The sequence below is a fragment of the Embiotoca jacksoni genome, unplaced genomic scaffold (assembly GCF_022577435.1).
Source record: "Embiotoca jacksoni isolate LCO1_2020_lvr unplaced genomic scaffold, fEmbJac1.0.p SCAF_8, whole genome shotgun sequence".
NCBI classification, from domain to species: domain Eukaryota; kingdom Metazoa; phylum Chordata; class Actinopteri; family Embiotocidae; genus Embiotoca; species Embiotoca jacksoni.
The window spans coordinates 6,124,536-6,145,898 of NW_027185436.1; the positions used below are offsets into that span (position 1 = coordinate 6,124,536).

A 21,363-nucleotide genomic window follows, 5' to 3' on the forward strand; every position below is an offset into this window, starting at 1 on the left:
GTGAAGGGGAAGTCCTGTTGTCTGTCCCTCTCTTATTTCCTGTCAAATGTGGTCATGTCTGCATGTTCTTAAGCTTTGGGAGCATCATGTGTCCTCATGATGGTGTGATTGAAGGGAAACTTCTGAAAGAAGATCATTTTGCGTGTCTTCTCTTTGGCCAAGATAATGAGCAATTATTTCTAGGATTTAAAACCACGATTAGGGGACAGAATGAGATTGAAAATCAGAAAAACATTTGTGTGCAGACTTTTTTTTAAATTATTGATGATTTTCATTATTAAATAATCTCACAATTTATTTTTCAATTTACCAATAAAACCAAAAATCTATACTACAAAAGCAGAAATATTCACATTTGAGAGCAGTGACCAGTGTTGTTTGTGTGTGTGTGTGTGTGTGTGTGTGTGTGTGTGTGTGTGTGTGTGTGTGTGTGTGTGTGTGTGTGTGTACATGCCTGTATGTTTGTGTGTGTATACTTTAAATTGCTTCAATTATTAGCAAAATTGCTGGCTATATCTTAAGTTTGTAATACACCTGTCAGTGCACTACAAAGTTCCCACATATTCACCTGGAAGACTGGTGTTTGAGTCCATGAAAAAGCATGAAAATAAGTCAAGCTTTTTCCTTGTTTACTGTGTGGGTGTGTAATTCCAGGTTGTTAATCAGTATATCACAGATGCTGTGTTATGCTGCTGTATTTCACCGTCAGAGCTAAGGGTAACTCCCCACCCCACTGAACTCCCACGCTTCTTATCTCCATCTCTTAGTCCCTTGTTCGAAACTCACAGTTTATCTTTATAAAAAATTTTACATGCAAAACAGTGTACAGGAAATGCACAGCCTCTGTCACCAGGCTCTTATCTGTTTACTATATCAGTGGTTTTTCTCACCTCCAAAGGTCCTGTAATAGTGGTGGTGATGATGATGATGATGCAAGCGGCACACAACTACATATAAATTAAGCTCAGTGGACAGTTAGAGCATACATCATCAGGACTTCTGTCAACTTCTGCTCTTGCTTTTTTAGCATCACTTCAGTGTCACTTCATCCAGATGGTAAGAACAACTACTGGGAGTCCTTTTGTTAGTTATACTTATTATCTGGTCAATTAATGTGGCATTTAAATGTATCTGGTAATGATAGAATAAGGTGTAAATGATCAACTTTGCTGTTCAAAAAAGATTTGACCCATTGAAATCTATGAACAGATTCATATTTTGTTTCCCAATTGTAGATGAAAGCACAGGAAAATTAGGTTTTGTTTCAATAGAAGTAAAAGCTCAGTTTCAATGATCATCTTCTAATCTTCTTTCTGTCACACAATTCCTCAGAAGACTTCTTCACTGTGGATTTGTGGGCTTCTGCTGATCGTCCTCACAGAAGCCCATGGACTCAACTACTTTCCAGAAAATTGTATGTCTTATTTCTGCTACACATTTTTTTTTTCCAACTATCATCTTTCAGCTTATCTCAAATCTGCTCATCCATATGTGTGTTTTTTGTAAATGTATCTGTGTGTGTACCTGCCTGTCTATATTTGCATAGTTGTGGTGGCAAAGAGGAACAACGCAGATCCAGTAACACTGACCTGCGGCACAAAAACTGCTGGAGCTGTCACATGGAAGTTTGATGGTGATGTGATGGAGGATGTGGACAACGTCCGGCAGGATGGTCAAAGTCTGACCGTGTCAGAAGTAGATACACCCAATTTGGGAGAATACAGCTGCTGGAGAGGAGACCAGAAGTTATCATCAACCTACCTGCTGCTGGAGGATGCGGAGGACGAGACGTTAGGTAAGATAATCTTGTTTCCCTAATTTACTGTACATGTCAAGTTGATGACAGGAATTTCTTTACAATGCTAATATACAGCCAACTTATAGCACTGCCAAACACAGTTTTAAATCTTGAATATGGCCGTGTTTGAAATATGTCTCTCTCCAGAGGGTGAGATTGAAAATTAACACTGAATGTTTCTATGTTATGCTCCCAGCATAAAGGCCAACCGTTTTCTAATTTTCCATTACACTTGTATGCACTCGCATTGTGTATTGTTATAGATTCCTTCATCAGCTGTCGAGCAACATCTTATGACTGTACATTCAGCTGCATTTGGACCCGCAGTGGATACACAGCCGTGCGTCTTGGACTGAGCCATGAATGGTAAAGGAATTCAAAGATTCTGCAAAACTATTGCATAATGTATTAACACAGACTAAAAAAAATAGCCATAATTTTCTCTCTGAGTTTCATATCTGACTGAATGGGATTTTTCCTGCTTGCTTTTGCAGCCGGGAAGGTTTGGAATCATGTCAATGGGTCAACAGCAATGGCAAGCTCCTGGATGGGGGTTTCCAGTTTGAGCTACCTCACTCCCTCTCACCCTACGTAGAGGAAAGCACCATGCTCGAGCTCACTGCTGAGGCCATCAGTGACCTCTCGATCCTCAGGAGAACCATGACATTTTATCTCAGGGACATTGGTAAGATGTGAAAGGCATTCAGCAGAAGATTATCAAACAAACAGCATCTTTTTAAATGCTACTCACAAAGTACAAAACTAATTCCGAACATTGATTTTCAGTGATTAAACTAAACATTTTAATACAAACATTTGGTGTAATGATAGGGTTCCAGTCGCACATTATTCAGTAAAGCAACTTTCTGATGAAGCAGGAGATCCACATCAACAATCCATGTAAAAATAATAATAATAATAACTACAAAATAAAACAAATGTTAGCAGTCATGCCATTTTTTTTTTATCAGGAGATGTTTTTATATATTAATGTGATTTGTAAATTTATATATATTTGTTGTGTTGTGTCCAGTTCAGCCTGATAGTCCCCAGATTGTCAGGTGCCAAGAGGAGGAGCAGGGCGTGAACGTGACCATCGATCCACCATCCAGCTGGTCGACTCCTCACAGCTTCTTCAGTCTGCAGCACCAGATTGAATACGAGTTCAAAGATGATGGCAAGGTACATACAAGCTTACACTGCTGATATCAAAACATCTGTCATTCTCTCTGTTGTGGTTTTGTTTTCTCATTGTGTGACCTCTCTGACTTTAGATTGAACGCTCTTCATCTGCTCTGATCCCGAAGAGGATCAGCAAACTGAGGGTCCGCTCCAGAGACTCACTGGTGCCCTCAGCCTGGAGTCTGTGGACTCCCTGGAAAAATGTAACCTACTGATATTATTTGATCCTAGTACTGTCAGCTCTTGCTCTTTCTATTTTTCTTACATGTCTGCAATGTCCTCTGATGTCCTCTCATCTGTTTTTCATAATGTGGTCCTGTCTATCTCTCTCTGGAGCATTCAGTCACTACAACACCCTTTTATTATTAGTTTTATTTGTGACAGTCCTCAAATAATTTATTTATTGACATATTTATTGTTATTTATTTGCAAATCGTACACACAAAAAGTAAAGCAACCACCATTACAGACAACAAAATTAAAGCACTACTGTCCTTATGAGGACTAATAGAGGTCCCAATAGGAAATGTAGACACTAGATGCTGGTACAGCGACTGTTCCCTCCCAGCCCCAGCTTCCAACACAGACAGATTAACATGAAATTGTATCTGCCAGCAATAACTGCCCAATTAGGTTTCATGGGTTTCTGTAGTTTTGTCCATTTAAGGACATTAACATCAGGAAATCTACATAATTTACAATTCACCATGAATCATTTTAAACTTTGCATTTCTGCTGGAGGAGTTGAGTACAGTCTAACCTTTAGATAGACTTTCACACATTCTGTGTCTTGTCTCTGTTATTTCTGTGTAATTACGTTGGTGTTTTTGTGTATTAGTAGTTTGGTGCTGTGCAACACAAATAGCTATTAAAAGAGCTCTGTGCTTTCTTCCTTATACATGTTCCTTCTTCATTTTTGTTGTGCTCATGTCATGTGTACAGTGAATGACTAGACAAGATATTCCTGCTCTGTGTAATGCTGCGTAAAGCCACATGCTTCATGTATACGGGGGTGGACAAAACATTCTAAACTTTGGTCACTAAGTGTGTGTATCTCATGTTCTTAGACAGCTAGTCAAGTCTAAGAGCAAAAGAAATTAGGTTCTATTGGAGAAGTATTTAAAAAAAATTAACAGCTTTCTACAGAAACAAAATTAGATGCTATTTTTTTTTTTTTTTTACGAACTGATCACTATTATGGGGATTTCAATACTCCAGTAATTCTAACACATGACCAATCATTGTTTAAATTCACACCAGTTTTTCTATGTTATCACTTACTGGTAAACCATTTGTTTAAGACTGAAGGAGTAGCTTTAATATTCAACCTTTTTAGTTTGTAAAGAATGAACAAAAAGTAGTTTTCTCACAAATAATATATTTTTTTAAACTATCACCTAGTTTAGGTTTAAAATCTACAATTACATGTATGTCATGAGGAATAGTTTTTGCAACCCAAAACCTTTAAAACAGGGAAAAGATTTAAACTGACATCAGTTTTCAGTTAAGACATTAGCTATAGTATAATGGTAATATTTTCTATTTTAACACATTCATATCATCATCAATAATGTAAATGCAAACCCTCTGAAGCTAACAATGGAAAACAGTAAAATGCAGAAACATGTTATCATGGCTGCTTTGGCTCAGCCAGACTGGTTTGTTACAGATACATAGAGCAGTAGTTTATACACTCATTATATTAACAGGTAAAATAAGTGTTGTAATCTGTTTATTACTGACATTCATATCCAGACCTTGCAAAGATTAATCGTATTTTACATCTAAGACTTGGTAAGACTTGAAGCATTGCCTTTACAATTTTCATATTATCATTTCAGACCCTGATCTGTTTTTAACTCATTGCAGGTGAGAACAGGGAAAAAGAACCGATGCAAATACAGAAATCCAGTAAAATCCTGCTGTTCAGACTTGCCACCTGGGTCTTTGGACCACATCAAGAAGCGGAGGAAGAACAAAAAAGGAATGAAGATGCTGAGTGGTGTCAGAGATTTTAAAAAGCAAGATGTTTGACAAAAACATGCATTGCAACTGGAATTGTGTTGATGTGTAAAATGTATAAATAGAGGGAAAATGTTTGGATGTATCCAAAATAATTGGAACCGATTCAAGATTCAACTCTGTAGGTGGTGAGGATTTTATAATAGATATCAGGTACACCTAGCTAAATAGAGCCAACAAATCTTGCCTTCAAGATGGACTTAATATTCAGTTTTTGTTAAAACTTTTATGTATTTAAATATCTTATCATTTTTATTGAGTTAATTCTTTGAATAAAGGGTGGATTAGAGAATTGTTTATTATTGGCATTATTGTTGTTTTCTTAGCAGCTAATTAACTGAAATTGACTGTGAATTTTATAGACAAATGAGTAACCACTATGTTCAGCTTGCTACGACTGGATAATAAATTGATCTATACAGGAAATGACCCAAGCTCCTCAGATCTTCAGGGGTGAAAATAGTAACTAACCCACTAATTGGGTCAATTTAACAGGAAATTTACTTGAAGTGGGTCCATGTGATAAAATGTATAACCTTTTGTATGACAGTATTGTACCTATTTGCATATTAGCTGACATTTTTCATAGAATATACTTGATTTGTCACAGTGGAAAAAGTGCAGGGATAAATAAAAAAAATGAAAAGGCTATGGCTGAATACGATTTATCTGTTTTTTGAGTCTTTGAGTCTGATGCATTGTACATGGTGTGACGGCTCACATACAGACTATCAGGACTCGCAACATGACACATTATGAAGAGAGCAGAGAAAAAAGAGCCATTGTTAAAGTAATATATATATGCATATATATACTTTATGAAATATGCTTAAACTCTTTCTTGCCCAAAGTTCAAGGTTAATGCCTGTACAATATATATGAAGATATGGCCAACAGCAAATTACTTAGGTTCAAAAGAATGTAAACACAGGCACTATCCAAAGATGACCAAATCCTCCAACTAGCACTCCTAAAGCTGACTAATTAATTCACATCTTAATAACAATAACTTAATTAGTTAATTAGTCAGCTTTAGGGTTACACCAGCATTGTGCACAACTGTGTGCAATTTAATGCAATATTTTGTGTAAAGTCTGTCCTAAGTTACTAAATCAGATGTCAGTGTTAAAATTTAATAAATGTTTGCAATACTTATATAATGTAGGCTACATTTGGTTGAAGTTGTGTTTTTAAACTTTCGTTTTTGTATGGATTGAACAAAAGATACATAATGTGTTGCTGGAAGAGCTTTCGAAGTGAGGCAGGGGTTTTACAGACATAACCAAGGTAGGCCTAGCTGTTTACTTCGTGTTGTTTCATATTTACCATGCAAACACGAGAGTGGTATCAAGCCTCCCATCTAATTCTCAGCAAGGAAGCAAATAAGCACGTTTCCCAAATCATCAAACGCTACCTGTTGTACAAGCTGCAGAAACGGGGGGGGGGGGGGGCTAATGGGGCCCAATAGCTTTATTTTCGCCCCGCGCTCACCGAGCAGATCAATCCGTCTTTGCGACATACGCATGCGCACAAAAAGAGCGCGGAAGTGGTTGCTGATCTGTTGTTCAGATGATGAAGCACTGACAGAAGAAGCACAGCTACAAATGGACACAACACCGGCGTCAGACACAAAACTACACTGAAGTCTGGTCTGTGTAACGTCGAGGACCTCCACAAATGTCTTGAACATGGCAAATGTTGCTCGGACCGCAGCTCTGGCTTTACACCTCTGGAGTGTTTTCATGCAGCTCAGTCGCTCGTCAGGTGAGCAGGAGAGGGCACGTTTCACTTGAGCTGCCTGTCGGTGTCAGCTGAAGGAGGTCAGAAGCTGTGGCTTTGGTTTTACGACTGCTTTCACGTCACGATCCGTCTCTTGTTATTTTAACGGGTGTGTGTGTGCGTTGTTAGCTGAATGTCCCGTTCATATCTCCCTGTTGTTGTTGTTGTTGTTTACCAACGCTGACGTCATAATAATGATACAGCTCTCATCTCTGATATAAACTCATCGTTGTAAGTGTTTTTTTGTTTTTTTTGGCCTGCTGCAGGTCTTGGGGTCAATGAACTGCTGTATTTCCGAGTCATCAGTCCAGAGGAGATTGGGTACCTCTTCAGTGCAGCACCAGCTAAAGACTTTGGAGGAGATTTTGTGAGTACTCTTGATTTTTTTTTTCTCTGAATCCCATTTGATCTCTGGATGTTTCTCAAGCCGCATATTCATTCACCCTCTAATCACAGTTGTCTTCTCCGCTTTGGCCCTCAGACGGCGTCCTATGATGAGATATTTCTCGTGCCTGCAGACCCCGCTGACGGCTGCTCAGACATTAAAGACAGAGAAATCATTCAGGGGCAAGTAATCCTGGTGGAAAGGGGGTAAGCACACATCCTTCAGCAACTATAACGGCAGCTGTATAAGCTGCACAGGCTACACATAAACACAAACCAGTGGTGATAAACTACAAGCTTGGAGGCATTTAGCAAGTTAAAGCTGTGACCTGAGATTCTGCTTTAAGTAAGAATAGGTTTGAATAATTGGCCGGTAAGGCAACTAATATATTCTACTTTTGGCAATCCAATCACAGCCTTCAGAGGCCAGTTTGAGCTGTAGGTGTCACTGTGATATTGTTGTTTCAGTGGTCTTGTAAGATGGAGTTATTTAGTTAAATATTTAGAATGCATGATTAATACAATCTATATTTTTTCAAAGTTATTTGTAGGTTTGATGATTATTTATAGGGAAAGTATTTCTGAGACAGAGAATATGACATTACCTGGGAAATAGCCTAGTCTTGTCCCCCAAACAGCAAATAAATGAAAAACCATGTTTAATATTTATGAGTTTGATTCAGTTGATCAGATTTGACTGTACATCCCTATTCCCAAACTGAGTTATGGTTTGAACACTGCTCAACTTCCCACCCTCTTAACCCCAGATGTAATTCTTTCCTCTACAACAATATTTGAACATAAATCCGAGCATGATTGCTCTAATCTGTTAGTCTGGCTCTACGTCATGTTGAATCTCCAGTGTAAAAACAATATTTAGTGGCCCTTAATAATTTGAATTGTTTAATTATGTACTTGATCAGTGACTACCAGTTGGTTACCCATGACGACCAACAACAGTCTGGTTTGGAGTCGGTGTTTAAACGAAAGTCGAACTAGTGCTCACTGTGAGATGTCATACACATGAAATGATGCTTCTTCCAAATGAAAGCTATGGCAGGAGACGTCACTTTATTTTTCAATGTTTTACCACATTTGTGCAGATCAAACTGCGCTTATGAGAAAAACAGGGTTTTATCTGTTATGTTGAAAACATGTTATTATTGTAAAATTTTAAAATAGTTTCTCACATTTGTTTCTCTGTTTCTGTCTGCGCTCCAGAGGTTGCTCCTTTGTACAAAAAGCCCGACATGTGGAGGAAGCCGGGGGAAAAGCTGTTCTGATTGCTGATAATGCAGAGGACAACGACAGTCAGTACCTTGATATGGTCACTGATGGAAGCACTACCAAACCAAGCATACCTGCTCTCTTCTTGCTGGGACGTGATGGGTAAGACACATGCGGACACACAAAAAAGTCATTTTACTTAAGCGTTAATCCAGTACATTTTAGGATAATACACATTTTCCACCTTTTCCGTGTGTTTTATAGGATGATGATTAGACGATCTCTTCAGAGACTAGATCTGCCGTGGGCGGTCATTTCAATCCCTGTCAATGTTTCTGCCTTGGCTTCGTTCCCACTCAAGCAACCCCCATGGACGCTTTGGTAGAAAGGACTCGCACACAACTTCATCCACACAAGGACATTTTTGGTGACGATGAAACAAATTCATATGTGCAGTGGTGAGTGAATCAAATTAACACAATTAGATTAAATCACAATCGCAGCCAAAAGTATTTGGAACGAACCTCTTTAGCCATTGTGACAGTACACAGATAGACAACAGAAAAAGATGCCTGCTTCAGTGCTCAGCTAAAAACTTAGACCACTTGGGCCACTTTGAAAAATACAACCCATCAGAGAAACCCGGCCATGACTGCATGACATTCTTGTTTATCTGCATGAATGTTAACAGGGGGCCATTCAGTTTCTATTTTTTGCATCGACAAGTATCATCTAATAGCTTTCAGTTCAACTTTGAATGCACTTTTTTTTTGTCTGCCTGTGCCTCTTTGGCTGTGTATTTACAATATTCACTGACATTTTCAATACACTGGATGCAGACAAATCTGTTTTCGATTAGTTTGGATAAATTACTGGAAGTACTTATGCTGAAAATAAAAAAAAATACAGCATGTGATGATATTCCAAACGCAGATTGAATACTTAAAATCTGTTGTTCCCTGTCCAAAGTAACTTGGTGGGCAGTTTTTGTAAAGTGTAGGCAGAACTGAGCACCACAGGTGATACTGCACTGTTCTGCAATGTTGTGATTCAGCCCTAACAGGGAAACTATTTTATCCCAGTGAAACACCCGTTTTATACCTTCCTTGTGAATTCAGTTACCTATCGAAGGTTAAGCAGATTGCATCTGGTGGCCAGAAGCTAAACTGCAATAAAGGTCCATTAGTTAAGCATTAGTGGCAGCATTCAGCACAATTCAACATAGCAGTACTCCAGTTTAGTGTAACAGAAATGATGCTACATCTCAATACCTGCTGTATTTTCTGTAATGTGTTTATTAAAGAGATCAAAATAATTATTTGTCTTCTAATCTGTAAGATTTTGGCATAAAAAAGTGTTTGATTTGTAAAAGTTGGACTGACTTTAACGGTAGCTGATCAACCATCATTCTACTTGGAACTTCAACTAATAATATCTCATATTTCACATGCTTATACAAAAGCCTCTTTTAACCATCGACTGTATGTCCACATCCACAAATCTTTTCTCTGTCTATATAAGCTTCTGCAACAGGTCCCATTTTCTTCCCAAATGACAACAAAGTTATTTTCCATGTACTGAAGCTATTTCTATTTTCGGTCGTTTACTATCTTATGATGCAGATTCAAGTATTCCTTTCAGCAATGAGACTTTGACTCGTGGTATATTCCAAACAGATTGTTCAAATTTTAATTTGATATTAGTGCTGAAGAAACTGAAGTTTTTATTCTAAACCGCTTTCAGTGAGAGTTGACTGAAGATGTAGCAAAAGAAAATGTCCAGGCTCTTTCAAAATATAAGTTTTATTGTGGCTTAATTAGAAAATAACCCCCTATGCTTGCATATATACACTCAGGTATTGCTGAAGTTTGTTTCTGATAATTAGGTGGCACTTTTTTTTCTTTATACATATATATATATATATATATATATATACACCCCCAATGTAGTTGCCAGTAAAGTTAAAACAAGTAAGTGTAAAAATGTTTTTTTAATACATGTATTCAATAGTTAGACCAATGTTAAGTTTTGTAGTTAGTTGTCTATTTATGCATGTTTAATTTAAACTTTGATGACCTTTTTGTAATTGGAGGTGCAGTAAATCATTTCAATTAACTCTCTGTTCAGTCCAAATAGTGTTAGTTACACTCTTAAAGTAAACCAGGTTTCTTTAAGCCTTTGTGGAGCAGCAGATTTGGCTCCACAGTTTCCACGACCGTCCTGAGTGACGGCTCGCACACAGGAGGAGGGACAGACTGCACAAGATCAAATCGAGAAATGTCGAGATGTAAAGAGGAAACAACAGAATGAGAACTGATATTAATGATGTATAGCAGCCGCTTTGTCTCTTGCATTATTTTTTTTAATTATTTTTTTTTTTATGTCCTTTTATGCATTTTTTCGATCTTAATTCCATTAGATAAAATGAACCATGTTAAGATAATCAGCTATACATTTGAATTTAGGGAGCTGTCTGTGGTTCTGAACCAGCTTTCCACACCAGCTCGATGCAATATGACGTTTGTGGTTCTGGTATACCCGTCACAATTTGGTATAAACAATTAAAATTAGCTGAAAGGTGTTTATGACTTATGTATACAAGTAAAGTTAAACCTATTTTTGCAAAATATTTTATGTCACTGAAGATGGGGCCATGTTGTAGTCCCGTGGAGGTTTGTATCTGAAGTCTACACCAAATTCTCCAGTCCTTTCAGATAGCATTTTTAACAACAAACATTCCATTCGTAAAGAAGAAAGAACATGAAAAATGCTGTTATTTGCCTCGAGTCATGTTGATATCCATCTATACCTCTTTGAAAAAAGCGGACATATAAATCATAATAAATATTTTGAATAGAAATGCATAAAGCCGACATTATTAACAACATCATTACTTTCAGTTCGTGCTTTGCTTCAGGTCTGTTGCTTTTTCAATCTAAAAAAAAATAATTTGTTGATTTATCGAACCCGTTTAAAAATTAACCTAAAAATAGTTTATATTTTTTTTCAGATTACATATGTAGTTAATTTCAAGTTGAAAGCGTGTTAATAACGTTTTTCATTCCTCTTTAATATTCAAAAATAGATGTGGGGCGTATTACCTGCTAAAAGTTGAGCTTCATACACAGCAGCTGCACTCTGCTGAACGCGCTCTCCAAGGGCTGGGGAAATCCGGTTCCTCTATTTCAGCTCAAAGTTAAAACCAGAAAACCCCAAATCGTTACATAAAACAGTAACCGTGAAAAACCAGCACATAAACCCAAACTGCATGCCGTGTGTTCTTAACACTACTGTGTTTACAAGATATATCAGATCAGCACTACACACAATGAACAGTGTAATGGCCTTAAACCTGCAATGACCTTAAACACACTGGAAACATCAGTGATTTAAAAAGTATTATTTTTCTTTTTTGTAATATTCATGAATCCAGTAAACTAAGTTGTTCACTTGTGATGTTAATCTGCACTGAAATCACCTTTCCAGTCGAGCGTTCAGGCAGACGTCATCAGATCAAAATTCTAATGTGAATCTTTTTATTATTGCAAATTCAAAAAAAAAAAATCTATCTTATGTAAATAAACTACTTTTCAGACTATCGCACTGGTTTAAAATTGAAAAGGAGTAGCTGTATGAGCGTTGAACCTTTGGCTGTCAAAGAATCAGCCGCTAATTAGATGAAACCTTTGAAGATAAGCGGATGGAAACATGTCAGACGACCTCCGTGTCTGTATACCGAGGCTATAGTTTCAAATCACACGATTCAGAAAGACATACAGATGCAGGAGGAGAGAGATGGCAGAAGGCAGGTGATTATTGCTGAGTGCAGTCCTCGGGTTCTTGTTATTTCCATGACATCCCATGACTGGATCCGACTCTGGAGAAAAGAGTTACGGACAATATAATTGAATTCAGCACTGCATCAGTGCGTAAAAATCACACATGAATGCCTCACATGGTATTGAATTTTGCATGCAGTGTTTCCCTGCCACCCTCCCGTTACCTCCTCTTGCATCTTGGGCACACTCTGCGCCACACGGTCTTCATCACGGCTTCTCTCAGAGCCGGGCTGCCCCAGATGTACACAGACGGCGTGCACAAGGCGTTGAAGCGTGCCATTATGGCGAATAGATTTGTGGCCTCGTTTCTAGAAGTCAGTCCTCCTCCTCCTCCCACGAATCTGATGAGAATATTAACAAAAGAGGGGCACCACAGCACCAGGAAGCTTATGACCACAAAAATGATTATCCTCAGCGATTCCTTCTTGCTTTCTCTCTCTGCGCTGGGAGGGTCTTTTTCAAGCTGATATCTGGCAACAGCATACAGTTTGATAGTCATGACCATTTTGGTAAGCACGATTATCTGAAAGAAGACAATGCTGAACACGTACAGTTGCATCGCTTTGGAAATTGGCAACACATTCCTGGCGAGCAAGTGAGCAAAGCTGTAAACCCAGCAGTTGATGTTGATGCCTATCACAACGTGTCTCGTTATGAAGCGGCTGTAGATGAAAGGATGGCACACAGCGAAATACCGGTCAAACTGCGCGAAGAGAAACGTTAGTATATTGACCCCCAGAAGTGACGGCAAAACGTTGTAAGTTCCGTTTCTGGAGGGATATCCCTCCTGCACGTCAAACAGCCCGAGGTAATACACTGAAAAGCCAACCAGCGTGTCACAAATACTCGTGTTGAGCATGAAAATGTATCTGTTCTGAAGGCGCAGCGCTCTGGTGGCCGAGATGCCAATGACTACTGTCCCTGCCACGAGGACAGTGGTTGTAGCAAATAAAATCTGAAAAATAAAGATGAAATAATCCTCAGGACTGTCGAAGTCCACAGAGAAAGGTACGCCACCCGACACAGAGTCTGTCATGTTGGAGAGGAGCATTGTTTATGCCCAAGTATGAGGCGCAACTATTATTTTATAGGCACCGTACATGGAGTCACAAGCTTTGGTCGCTCAGTGATGTTTTGAGCTAATGTGTTTTTTTTTTTTCGTTTTTTTTTTCTCCTCCTACAACTGTCTCGTATAGAAGTCCTGCAGATATGTTTGAATATAGTTTTCCACACATGCAGCAAATTAGGCTGTTATTGACCTTTTGTTTGACTCTCGGTCGTCATTCTAAATGTGATCCTAATTGGGACTTTGAAGTGCAGAGTTAAAGAGGACACACTCGTCAAACACCTGCAAATTGTGCTTTACATCTCTGTTTGTAATATTAAAATCCAAATAATAATAATAATCACAAATCATTCCCAGTGACCAACACCCTCATGACGGAACAAAAATAAATATGGAAACAAAAATACAAATATCCAAATTGTGGATATTACCAAACATGTGAGGAAAGTATTAGTTGTAAGAGATGTGTTGAGGTCACCAAGATAATATGCATGGCCGGCCCCACGGGTAAAAATGAGCTATTGGCTAAAATAGGCTCTAAAAATATAATAGCGAATGTCTTTTCTTGACTAATTGCTAAAACGCTTCATCTCTTTGGAAAATATTTCCAAGTTAATTGGGGCCCAATAGAGAAAAACATTTTAAACACAATAAAATGACATCATTCATCGTTAATTCCCAGAGATTTGATCAGTTGTTTAGATATATTTACTCAACAACACCACCTGAGGGTGCTGTGGTCTCTTTCAGCAGGGCAACACTAAGTTCGAGTCTGTGTTTAGTGTAATTTAAAGATGCAGTGATTTATTTTTGTTTAATCATCAAACATAATGCCGATGAATGACAGAGAGGAATAAACAGCATTTTGTGTTAACTCATTTGTCATTGCCAGACCGGTGTATTAAATCCTACCAGTATTAAATCTGCGGGTAGTAAATGATTAAACCTCGTCTTCATTTGTTTGTGAGAATTATTGTATTATTTAGGTATGGACACAAAGTAAATTGATCATGAGCTCTTTAACACAGATTAGAGAATTAGGTTCAGCAGTAACATCAAATACAACCCAAGCGTTTCAAAAGGACCTAGAAAGAATTGATTCGGTAATATATTCATTAAAGACGGGTGAGTGACGTGCAATCAAAAACCATTAATAATAAGGATTAAATAACAGTAAAACTGATGGTTATTTGATTACACAATAGAAATTAAAATTAATTTACCAACTGCTATAACACTTTTTAATGTGCAATGGCAAGCTGATACAGCATCCACCTTTTTTTTTTTTTTAAATATATAAATTTGTATTAGCTTAATTTTAATTGGGAGGAAAACTAATTGAGAATGTTGAGGGACTTCTTGACTTGAGGCCCACTCAAACAGTAAATCCCAAATAAAACTGGAAAATCAGGATCAAACGGACAACTGAAGTTCAAGATCAGGAACAGCCTTCAGCCAATATACTGGGACAAAGAACACAATTCAATCAGTGATTTTTTTTTTTTCCATACATTTAGGGTTTATTTTTCCGGTCCTTTTTTTAGTAATTGTCCTCCAGTCCTTTATGTGTGCTGTGGGCGGTGACGCAGTCCTTGGTTCACGCAGTCAGCTCACTCCGGTCAGTGAGACTCCCTCGGCCTTCCTTTTCCCCGACAGGACGCAACTCTGTACAAGAAGCGTGTACACAGCTGCTTATTGCACATTTGACAGCCTACAGAGAGAAAGGGTTGACATATTTAGTGCAGTTCTTACCTTTTTTTGCATCTTGGGCACAGTCTGCCCCACACCGTCCTCAGCACGGCTTTCCTCAGAGCCGGGCTGCCACACAAGTACACCGCCGGTGTGCACACGGCATTGCAACGCGCCATGATGGCGAAAAGATTGGTGGCCTCGTTCCTAAATATCAGCCCCCTTCCTACCACCAGTCTGAGGACGATATTTACGAAAGAGGGACACCACAACACCAAGAAGCTTATAACAACAAAAATGATTATTCTTAATGATTCCTTGGTATTTTCTTTGTCCGCGCTTGGAGGGCCTCTTTCGATTTGATATCTGGCAATAACATACAGTTTCAAAGTCATGGCAACTTTGGTGATCACAATGACTTGTAAACTGACAATACTGAAAACATACAGCTGTATTGCTTTTGAAAGTGGCAAGAAAATAGCAACGATCGCTTGAGAATAGACATGAAACCAACAATAGACATTTACAGAAATAACCACACGCCGGGTTATAAAGCGCGCGTAGAAGAAAGGATGACAAACCGCACAGTATCGGTCAAATTGCGCAAACAAAAATGTCATGAGGTTTACCCCAAGAAGAGAGGACAACATATTATAAGTTCCATTTCTTGCAGGGTATCCCTCCTTCACATCAAACAGACCGAGATAATACACCGAGAGCCCAACCAGCGTGTCACAAATACTAGTGTTCAACATAAAAATAAACCTGTTTTGAAGGCGCAGCGCTCTGGTGGCCAAAATTGTTACAGTTACAGGTCCGGCCACGAGAACAGCAGTTGTAGCGAATAAAACATGAAAAATGAAAATGAGGTAATTCACAGGACTGTCGAAGTTCACAGAGAGAGCAACTCCTGCAGTGAGAGAGTCTGTGAGGTTGGAGAGGAGCATTGTTACAATAACGCCGCTTAAGTTGAATGTCTTTTTATAGCTTCTTATGGGGCCTCTGTCCCTCTAAACCCAAGCCGTCTTTCCTCCTGAGGTATGACCTAATCTCACTTTTCGCATCAATGATTAGGTTAACATTTGTTCAAATAACTTCATAAACCTTTTCGCCTTCAGATTTCTCCTTTTTTTTTTGTTTTGTTGCATTTGTAAGGTGTAGTTGAAACTCAATAAAGAATACATTTTCCCTGGAATAACATGTGGAAATATTCAGTTCTTTTGTTTTTTTGGCCTGCAAATCAACTTTACAAACCGTACATAACAACCTTGTCACGTATAAGTCAAAACAATAGCAACACTTGTAGTATAAAGACCGATTTACTGTCAGACCAACACGTTGATCTGTTAATCACATAACCATACAGGATTTTTACTGTATGTCACAAAGTTTTACATTTTAAATGTATACATTTTTTAAACAGAGCAAGCAGATTTTAGTTGTCTTGCACATCTTATACACACATGCAATGTAGAGCCCTTTACATGTCAAATATTTTTTAATAAGATCTAAAAAGACAACAGAATTGAATTTAAAAAATTTTGATCCGGCATAATATGTGTATCTTGAGTGCTGCATCTGTATAGCCTTTACATGACAACTCTGCCTTTACAACTATTTGTTTAAGGTTGTTGTTCAATAACCAAAAAAAGGTGACCATTGCAGATGTTCTTGTTATTGTAAACTTTTCTCAGAACTGGTCATTTCCAGATATTTGGGCAAAGAAATTCAGTCACACAGCTCATATTATTGTGGGGATATTGTCAAGTTACAATGAGGAGGCCTGCAAACCTTTAAATAACAGTTGGTACATGAGAGTTAAAAAAAATCAGTAGGCCTATAGTACACTACTTCATGACAGTCTGACAGTCATGGGATGAAGATGACATGAGTACTTTTTCCAAACTTGAACACAAACTGGGAGTCTTTGTGAATCTTCCAAACCACTTCATCACCAATTTTATCAGCCCAAGAAGAAGAACCATTGTCAATTATTATTAATATTAATATTATTATTTGGAAAAACTTGTAGAAATTGTGTAGAAATTCTGGTATATTATTAAAGTTGGACTTGAACAAGTGTAAATAAAACAGAATAGAAATATTAGAACCAGGCAATAACTCCCAATACAATTTACTATCAAATGTGTTATTCCTACAGAATTTACAACTTCAGTACGATAAGACAAAAACAATTAAATATATATACTTAAACAAGAGAACATGGTTGATAATTTATGCATTATGCTAATTTATATTTAAGGAATTCTGGTTATTTCAAAAATCATCAACAAAACTAAGTGAAATCAAAGTCAAATTTCTGAAACCTCCATCGCATTACAATAATAAAAAAAAAATTCATATTTAAGAATTTGGGTTGTCATGATCTTCACTCTGAGGGGAAAATTATTGTCTGGCGTGATTCAAGATATTACAGGGTAGAGCAAATACGACAGGCCCGTTTCATTTCGACTAATCAGAGCAGGTTATTACAAGTGTGACTTTTACAAGGTCCATTTTACTGAGCCACGGCAACCCTGTCTTCTAGAAATTATTCATGTATAATCATTGTTTTTCAAACACTTAATGGCGCTAATCATAATCATTTGTTAATTATTCGGTATGAAATCAACGTTTTGCGACTTTGATATTGTGAAATCTCATTATACTGACAATAATAATAATAATTATTATTATTATAATATGTATATACATAATTATTATTATTATTATTATTCCGGCGAAATTAATTTACTTAGAACGTAATTTCTCTAAATTCGTAGCATATAAACTTGTAATCTCTACAAAAAAAACCACCTAAAATACCTACCATTAAAAAGGCCTCTGCTAAACATTCTTAGTTTACATTTCATGGCCAAATAATGAAAAGCAAAAGACTGCCATTACAATTGTTGTGCTTTATTTGGGAAGACTAAAGCGAATTGTCATCGCATTTCTAGCTCGTAGCCTAAAATGAACACAATCCAAATAAAGTATCCGTTTTTCCTTTCAGCAATTCGTAACCAACCTTTTGGGTGTTTTGCAGCAGCAGATTTTGCTGACCATACACGTGCACCCAGCTATACGTGTTGACACACAATGACTGTGGTGCTGATGAAACGACCATAAAAGAACGGATGGCACACCGCGAAATATCGGTCAAACTGGGCGAATAAAAACGTCATGATGTTCACCCGCAGAAGACTGGGTAAAATATAATGAGTCCCATTTTTAGATGGGAATCTGCCATGTGCGTTTGGTTTATATAGGTAATTTTAAAGTGAGCTCGCATCAATTCAAATGTGACTGAAACACATGGCCTATCAGCTGACCATTTAGTCCATTCTCCATATGATACAGTTGATGCTGGCTGCTTCACTATAATTTGTTTGTCACTCCAAAGCCAATTCTGCAAAAGAGGAAGCGAGAGGGTGGGGTGGAAAGAGACAGAGATCATTCATGGGTTATTTAGTCATTCACAAAAATGAGGGGGTGAGAATACTCATTTGACATAAAAGAAGCCATTTGACATCAGACCAAGTGTTTAGACCGTGTCTTACCTCTCCCTGCGCCTGGGGCAGACCCTCCGCCACACCGTCCTCCACACGGCGCCCCGCAGCGCTGGGCTGCCCCAGATGTACACAGCCGGGGTGACTAGTGCGTTCAGACGTGCCATAATAGCGAACAGGTTCGTGGCTTCATTCCTAAACATCAGACCTCTCCTAGTCAGCTGTCTGACGATTATATTGACAAAGGATGGACACCACAGAGCCAAGAAGCAGATCACCACAAACACAATGATGCGCAGTGACTCCTTTTTGTTGTCCCTCTCAGCACTGGGTGCCTCTCTCACCAGGTGGTTCCTGGCTATAATGTATAATTTGATTGTCATAAGCACTTTAATGAGAACTATAATCTGCAGAGTCATGACACCAAATGCGTTTATTTGCGCCGCCTTTGACATGGGCACCATGTTCTGCACGGTGAGGATGGAGTAGGTGTAAATCCAACAGAAAGCACAGGTACCAATGACAACAGACCTGGTTATGTAACGGTTGTAGAAGAACGGATGGCACACGGCAAAGTAGCGGTCAAACTGAGCGAAGAGGAAGGTCAACACATTGACACCTAGAAATGACGGTAAAATGTAGTACGTGCCGTTCCTGGAGGGGTAGCCCTCCTGGACGTCGAAGAGGCCCAGGTAGTAGACCGAGAAGCCGGTCAGGGTGTCACTGATGCTCGTGTTCAGCATGAATACAAAGCGGTTCTGGCCTCGCAGAGACGGGGTAAAGGAGATCCCGACGACCACCGAGCCGGCGACCAGCACAGCACTTGTGGCGAAGAGAATATGGAAGATGAAGATGAGAAAGTCCTCCGGACTGTTGAAATGCACCGACAGGGGAACGGTGGCGTTAAGGAGCATCCTGACGCTCCGCCAGAGGACGAGCCTTCATTATATTTATAGATGACTGGTGCCACTCGTCAAACATCCACATCTCTAGAGGACAGAGGCTTCAGCATGCAAAGGAGAGATATACTGTATGGAGGGAAACGCGAAGCCTTGTCACATGATGTGTCCTGGTGTGTTTGATAATGGTGAAAACAAAATCACCAATCATAATTTGCGTTCAGTTGTTTCTACAACAACTTGGACATTTATTTTCACCTTGATGACCCAAGAATACTTTCATAAATTGTTTATGCATTCTGTTCAATAGGCCCTTCCTTCATTATTCCCATTTCTCTTCTTCTCATCTAAATCAACACTGATATTCGTCGACAAAAAACTAAAGATGTACATGCTAAGATATCTTTGCAACGAGACATTTTGTTTTACTTGACTCTTCTTTCTGTTTTTACGTTTGTAATAGAGAATTAGTTTGCTCTCACAAATGTCCATTTTGATATCTGCCCATTAGTTACAGAATAGTGAAGACAGTGATCAAATAGGTCTAGTATATGTTTTATCAAAATTACCCTGAAAATCATTAGAACTGCTCAACTCACCACGCATAGTATAACAACATAAACAAAAGCCTGAACAGATAGGCTTGTTTGTTTGTTTTTTTCATCCAGGTATACATGTAGTTTGCAAAACGTTTAGTGGCAGTTTCCAATCAAATACAATGTATCTCTTACTGGCCTATATTCATCAAATTAACATTTAAATGCATGAACATTTGCTATTTGCTGATGATTAATTACATAAATTGTCGCATGACTAGGCTGTTGAATCGTTTGATCATGTCACAATCCCTGGCTAAAGTTAATGCGTATTTTAGACACTAGAGGGAGCATTACACACTTTTTTTCACCATGACCAAATACCTCACTCATGGCTGCAATCACTGATCTTGCACAAAATAAGTTGCATGGATTCTTGTCCAATACTGTCCACCATAGCCTCTAAGGAGGTGTGTCATGTTTGTGTTGTCAGTTCAGTTTGTAGTAAATCTTAATGTATGGAAGATGGATCCTTTCATAAATTAGCCCATCACAGTGGACATCATGATGCAAATACTTTTGGTTCACTGATTTATCCGCAAGTTTTCTCTTGAAGCACTATTAACTATAAGAATACATTTAATTAAGAACTGTGTTATTGAAAGAGTTAATATCATAGGCAGTGACTAATGCATTCATTTTAAACACACGACTAATTATGAAACATTATGCTTTCTTTATATGTTTCAATAAGAAAGCCCTGTATGATTACTAACTTCATTAAAGATTCATAACTGACCATGTAGATAGAATTTGTTTAACTGAGGTAAAGAGCAAAGAAAATTCTTGTCATAACTGACTCTGTTGTTTTTCTTTTATGGCCCTAAAGCTCCAACTTTGGAGAACACTGTGCAAAATAGTTTTTAGATTATAGCAGGTTTCTGTTCTTTGCCTACTTTCTGTCTGAAATTTAAACAAACAGTTTCAGAGGCAGATGTCTACTAATAAATGTTTCTGACTGCTTTCAGGCAGGCAGGTACAATGAGGGGGCACACCAGACAGATTAGCTGATAAGTAGGTTGACAGAAAATAAATCTATTCAAAAATGTAGCTTAATAATTGCTTAAGTATTTTTTTTTTTTAAATTAAAAAAAGTGAAATAATAATCTGCGGGAGATTATTATCACTTTTTTGTTGTTGCTGAGACTACATTAAAATAATTGCATTATTTTCAGATGCCAGCTATATCCACATGACCAACCACATGAAGTCTGCAAAGATTTATCTCCGTAAATAAAAAGATTATTGAATTGGTGATTTTTTTTTGTGGAACCATGGGGCCTTTTGAAACCATTGTTTTTCAGGGAGAACTTGAAAATAAGTCAAACATTTAGCCCACATGCAGCCTTGGACTGTAAAATAGCTGAATATGA

The 21,363-nt window shown here is 38.1% G+C and overlaps 4 protein-coding genes across 4 annotated transcripts; 2 read left to right on the top strand and 2 right to left on the bottom strand.

Moving 5' to 3' along the window:
- The first annotated feature begins 228 nt into the window (after nt 1–228).
- On the top strand, nt 229–5,645 carry il12b2 (interleukin 12B 2). Its single transcript, XM_069138723.1, has 8 exons — nt 229–1,056; nt 1,333–1,414; nt 1,547–1,795; nt 2,062–2,164; nt 2,293–2,483; nt 2,832–2,980; nt 3,073–3,183; nt 4,850–5,645. The coding sequence occupies exons 1-8, from the start codon at nt 1,054–1,056 to the stop codon at nt 5,012–5,014; spliced, it is 1,053 nt and encodes a 350-aa protein (XP_068994824.1). The 5' UTR covers nt 229–1,053; the 3' UTR covers nt 5,015–5,645.
- Nucleotides 5,646–6,539: 894 nt separating this feature from the next.
- Nucleotides 6,540–9,707, top strand: LOC138191876 (protease-associated domain-containing protein 1-like). The gene is made up of 5 exons (XM_069138937.1): nt 6,540–6,766; nt 7,048–7,148; nt 7,263–7,372; nt 8,387–8,554; nt 8,657–9,707. The coding sequence occupies exons 1-5, from the start codon at nt 6,691–6,693 to the stop codon at nt 8,775–8,777; spliced, it is 576 nt and encodes a 191-aa protein (XP_068995038.1). The 5' UTR covers nt 6,540–6,690; the 3' UTR covers nt 8,778–9,707.
- Nucleotides 9,708–12,210: 2,503 nt separating this feature from the next.
- Nucleotides 12,211–13,282, bottom strand: LOC138215916 (G-protein coupled receptor 183-like). Its single transcript, XM_069178415.1, has 2 exons — nt 12,396–13,282; nt 12,211–12,269 (listed from the first exon to the last, which is right to left on the bottom strand). Exons 1-2 carry the CDS (start codon nt 13,280–13,282, stop codon nt 12,236–12,238), a joined length of 921 nt encoding a protein of 306 aa, XP_069034516.1. The 3' UTR covers nt 12,211–12,235.
- Nucleotides 13,283–18,542: 5,260 nt separating this feature from the next.
- LOC138191606 (sphingosine 1-phosphate receptor 3-like) lies at nt 18,543–19,409 on the bottom strand. Its single transcript, XM_069138508.1, has one exon. The coding sequence runs from the start codon at nt 19,407–19,409 to the stop codon at nt 18,543–18,545; it is 867 nt and encodes a 288-aa protein (XP_068994609.1).
- Nucleotides 19,410–21,363: the final 1,954 nt, after the last annotated feature.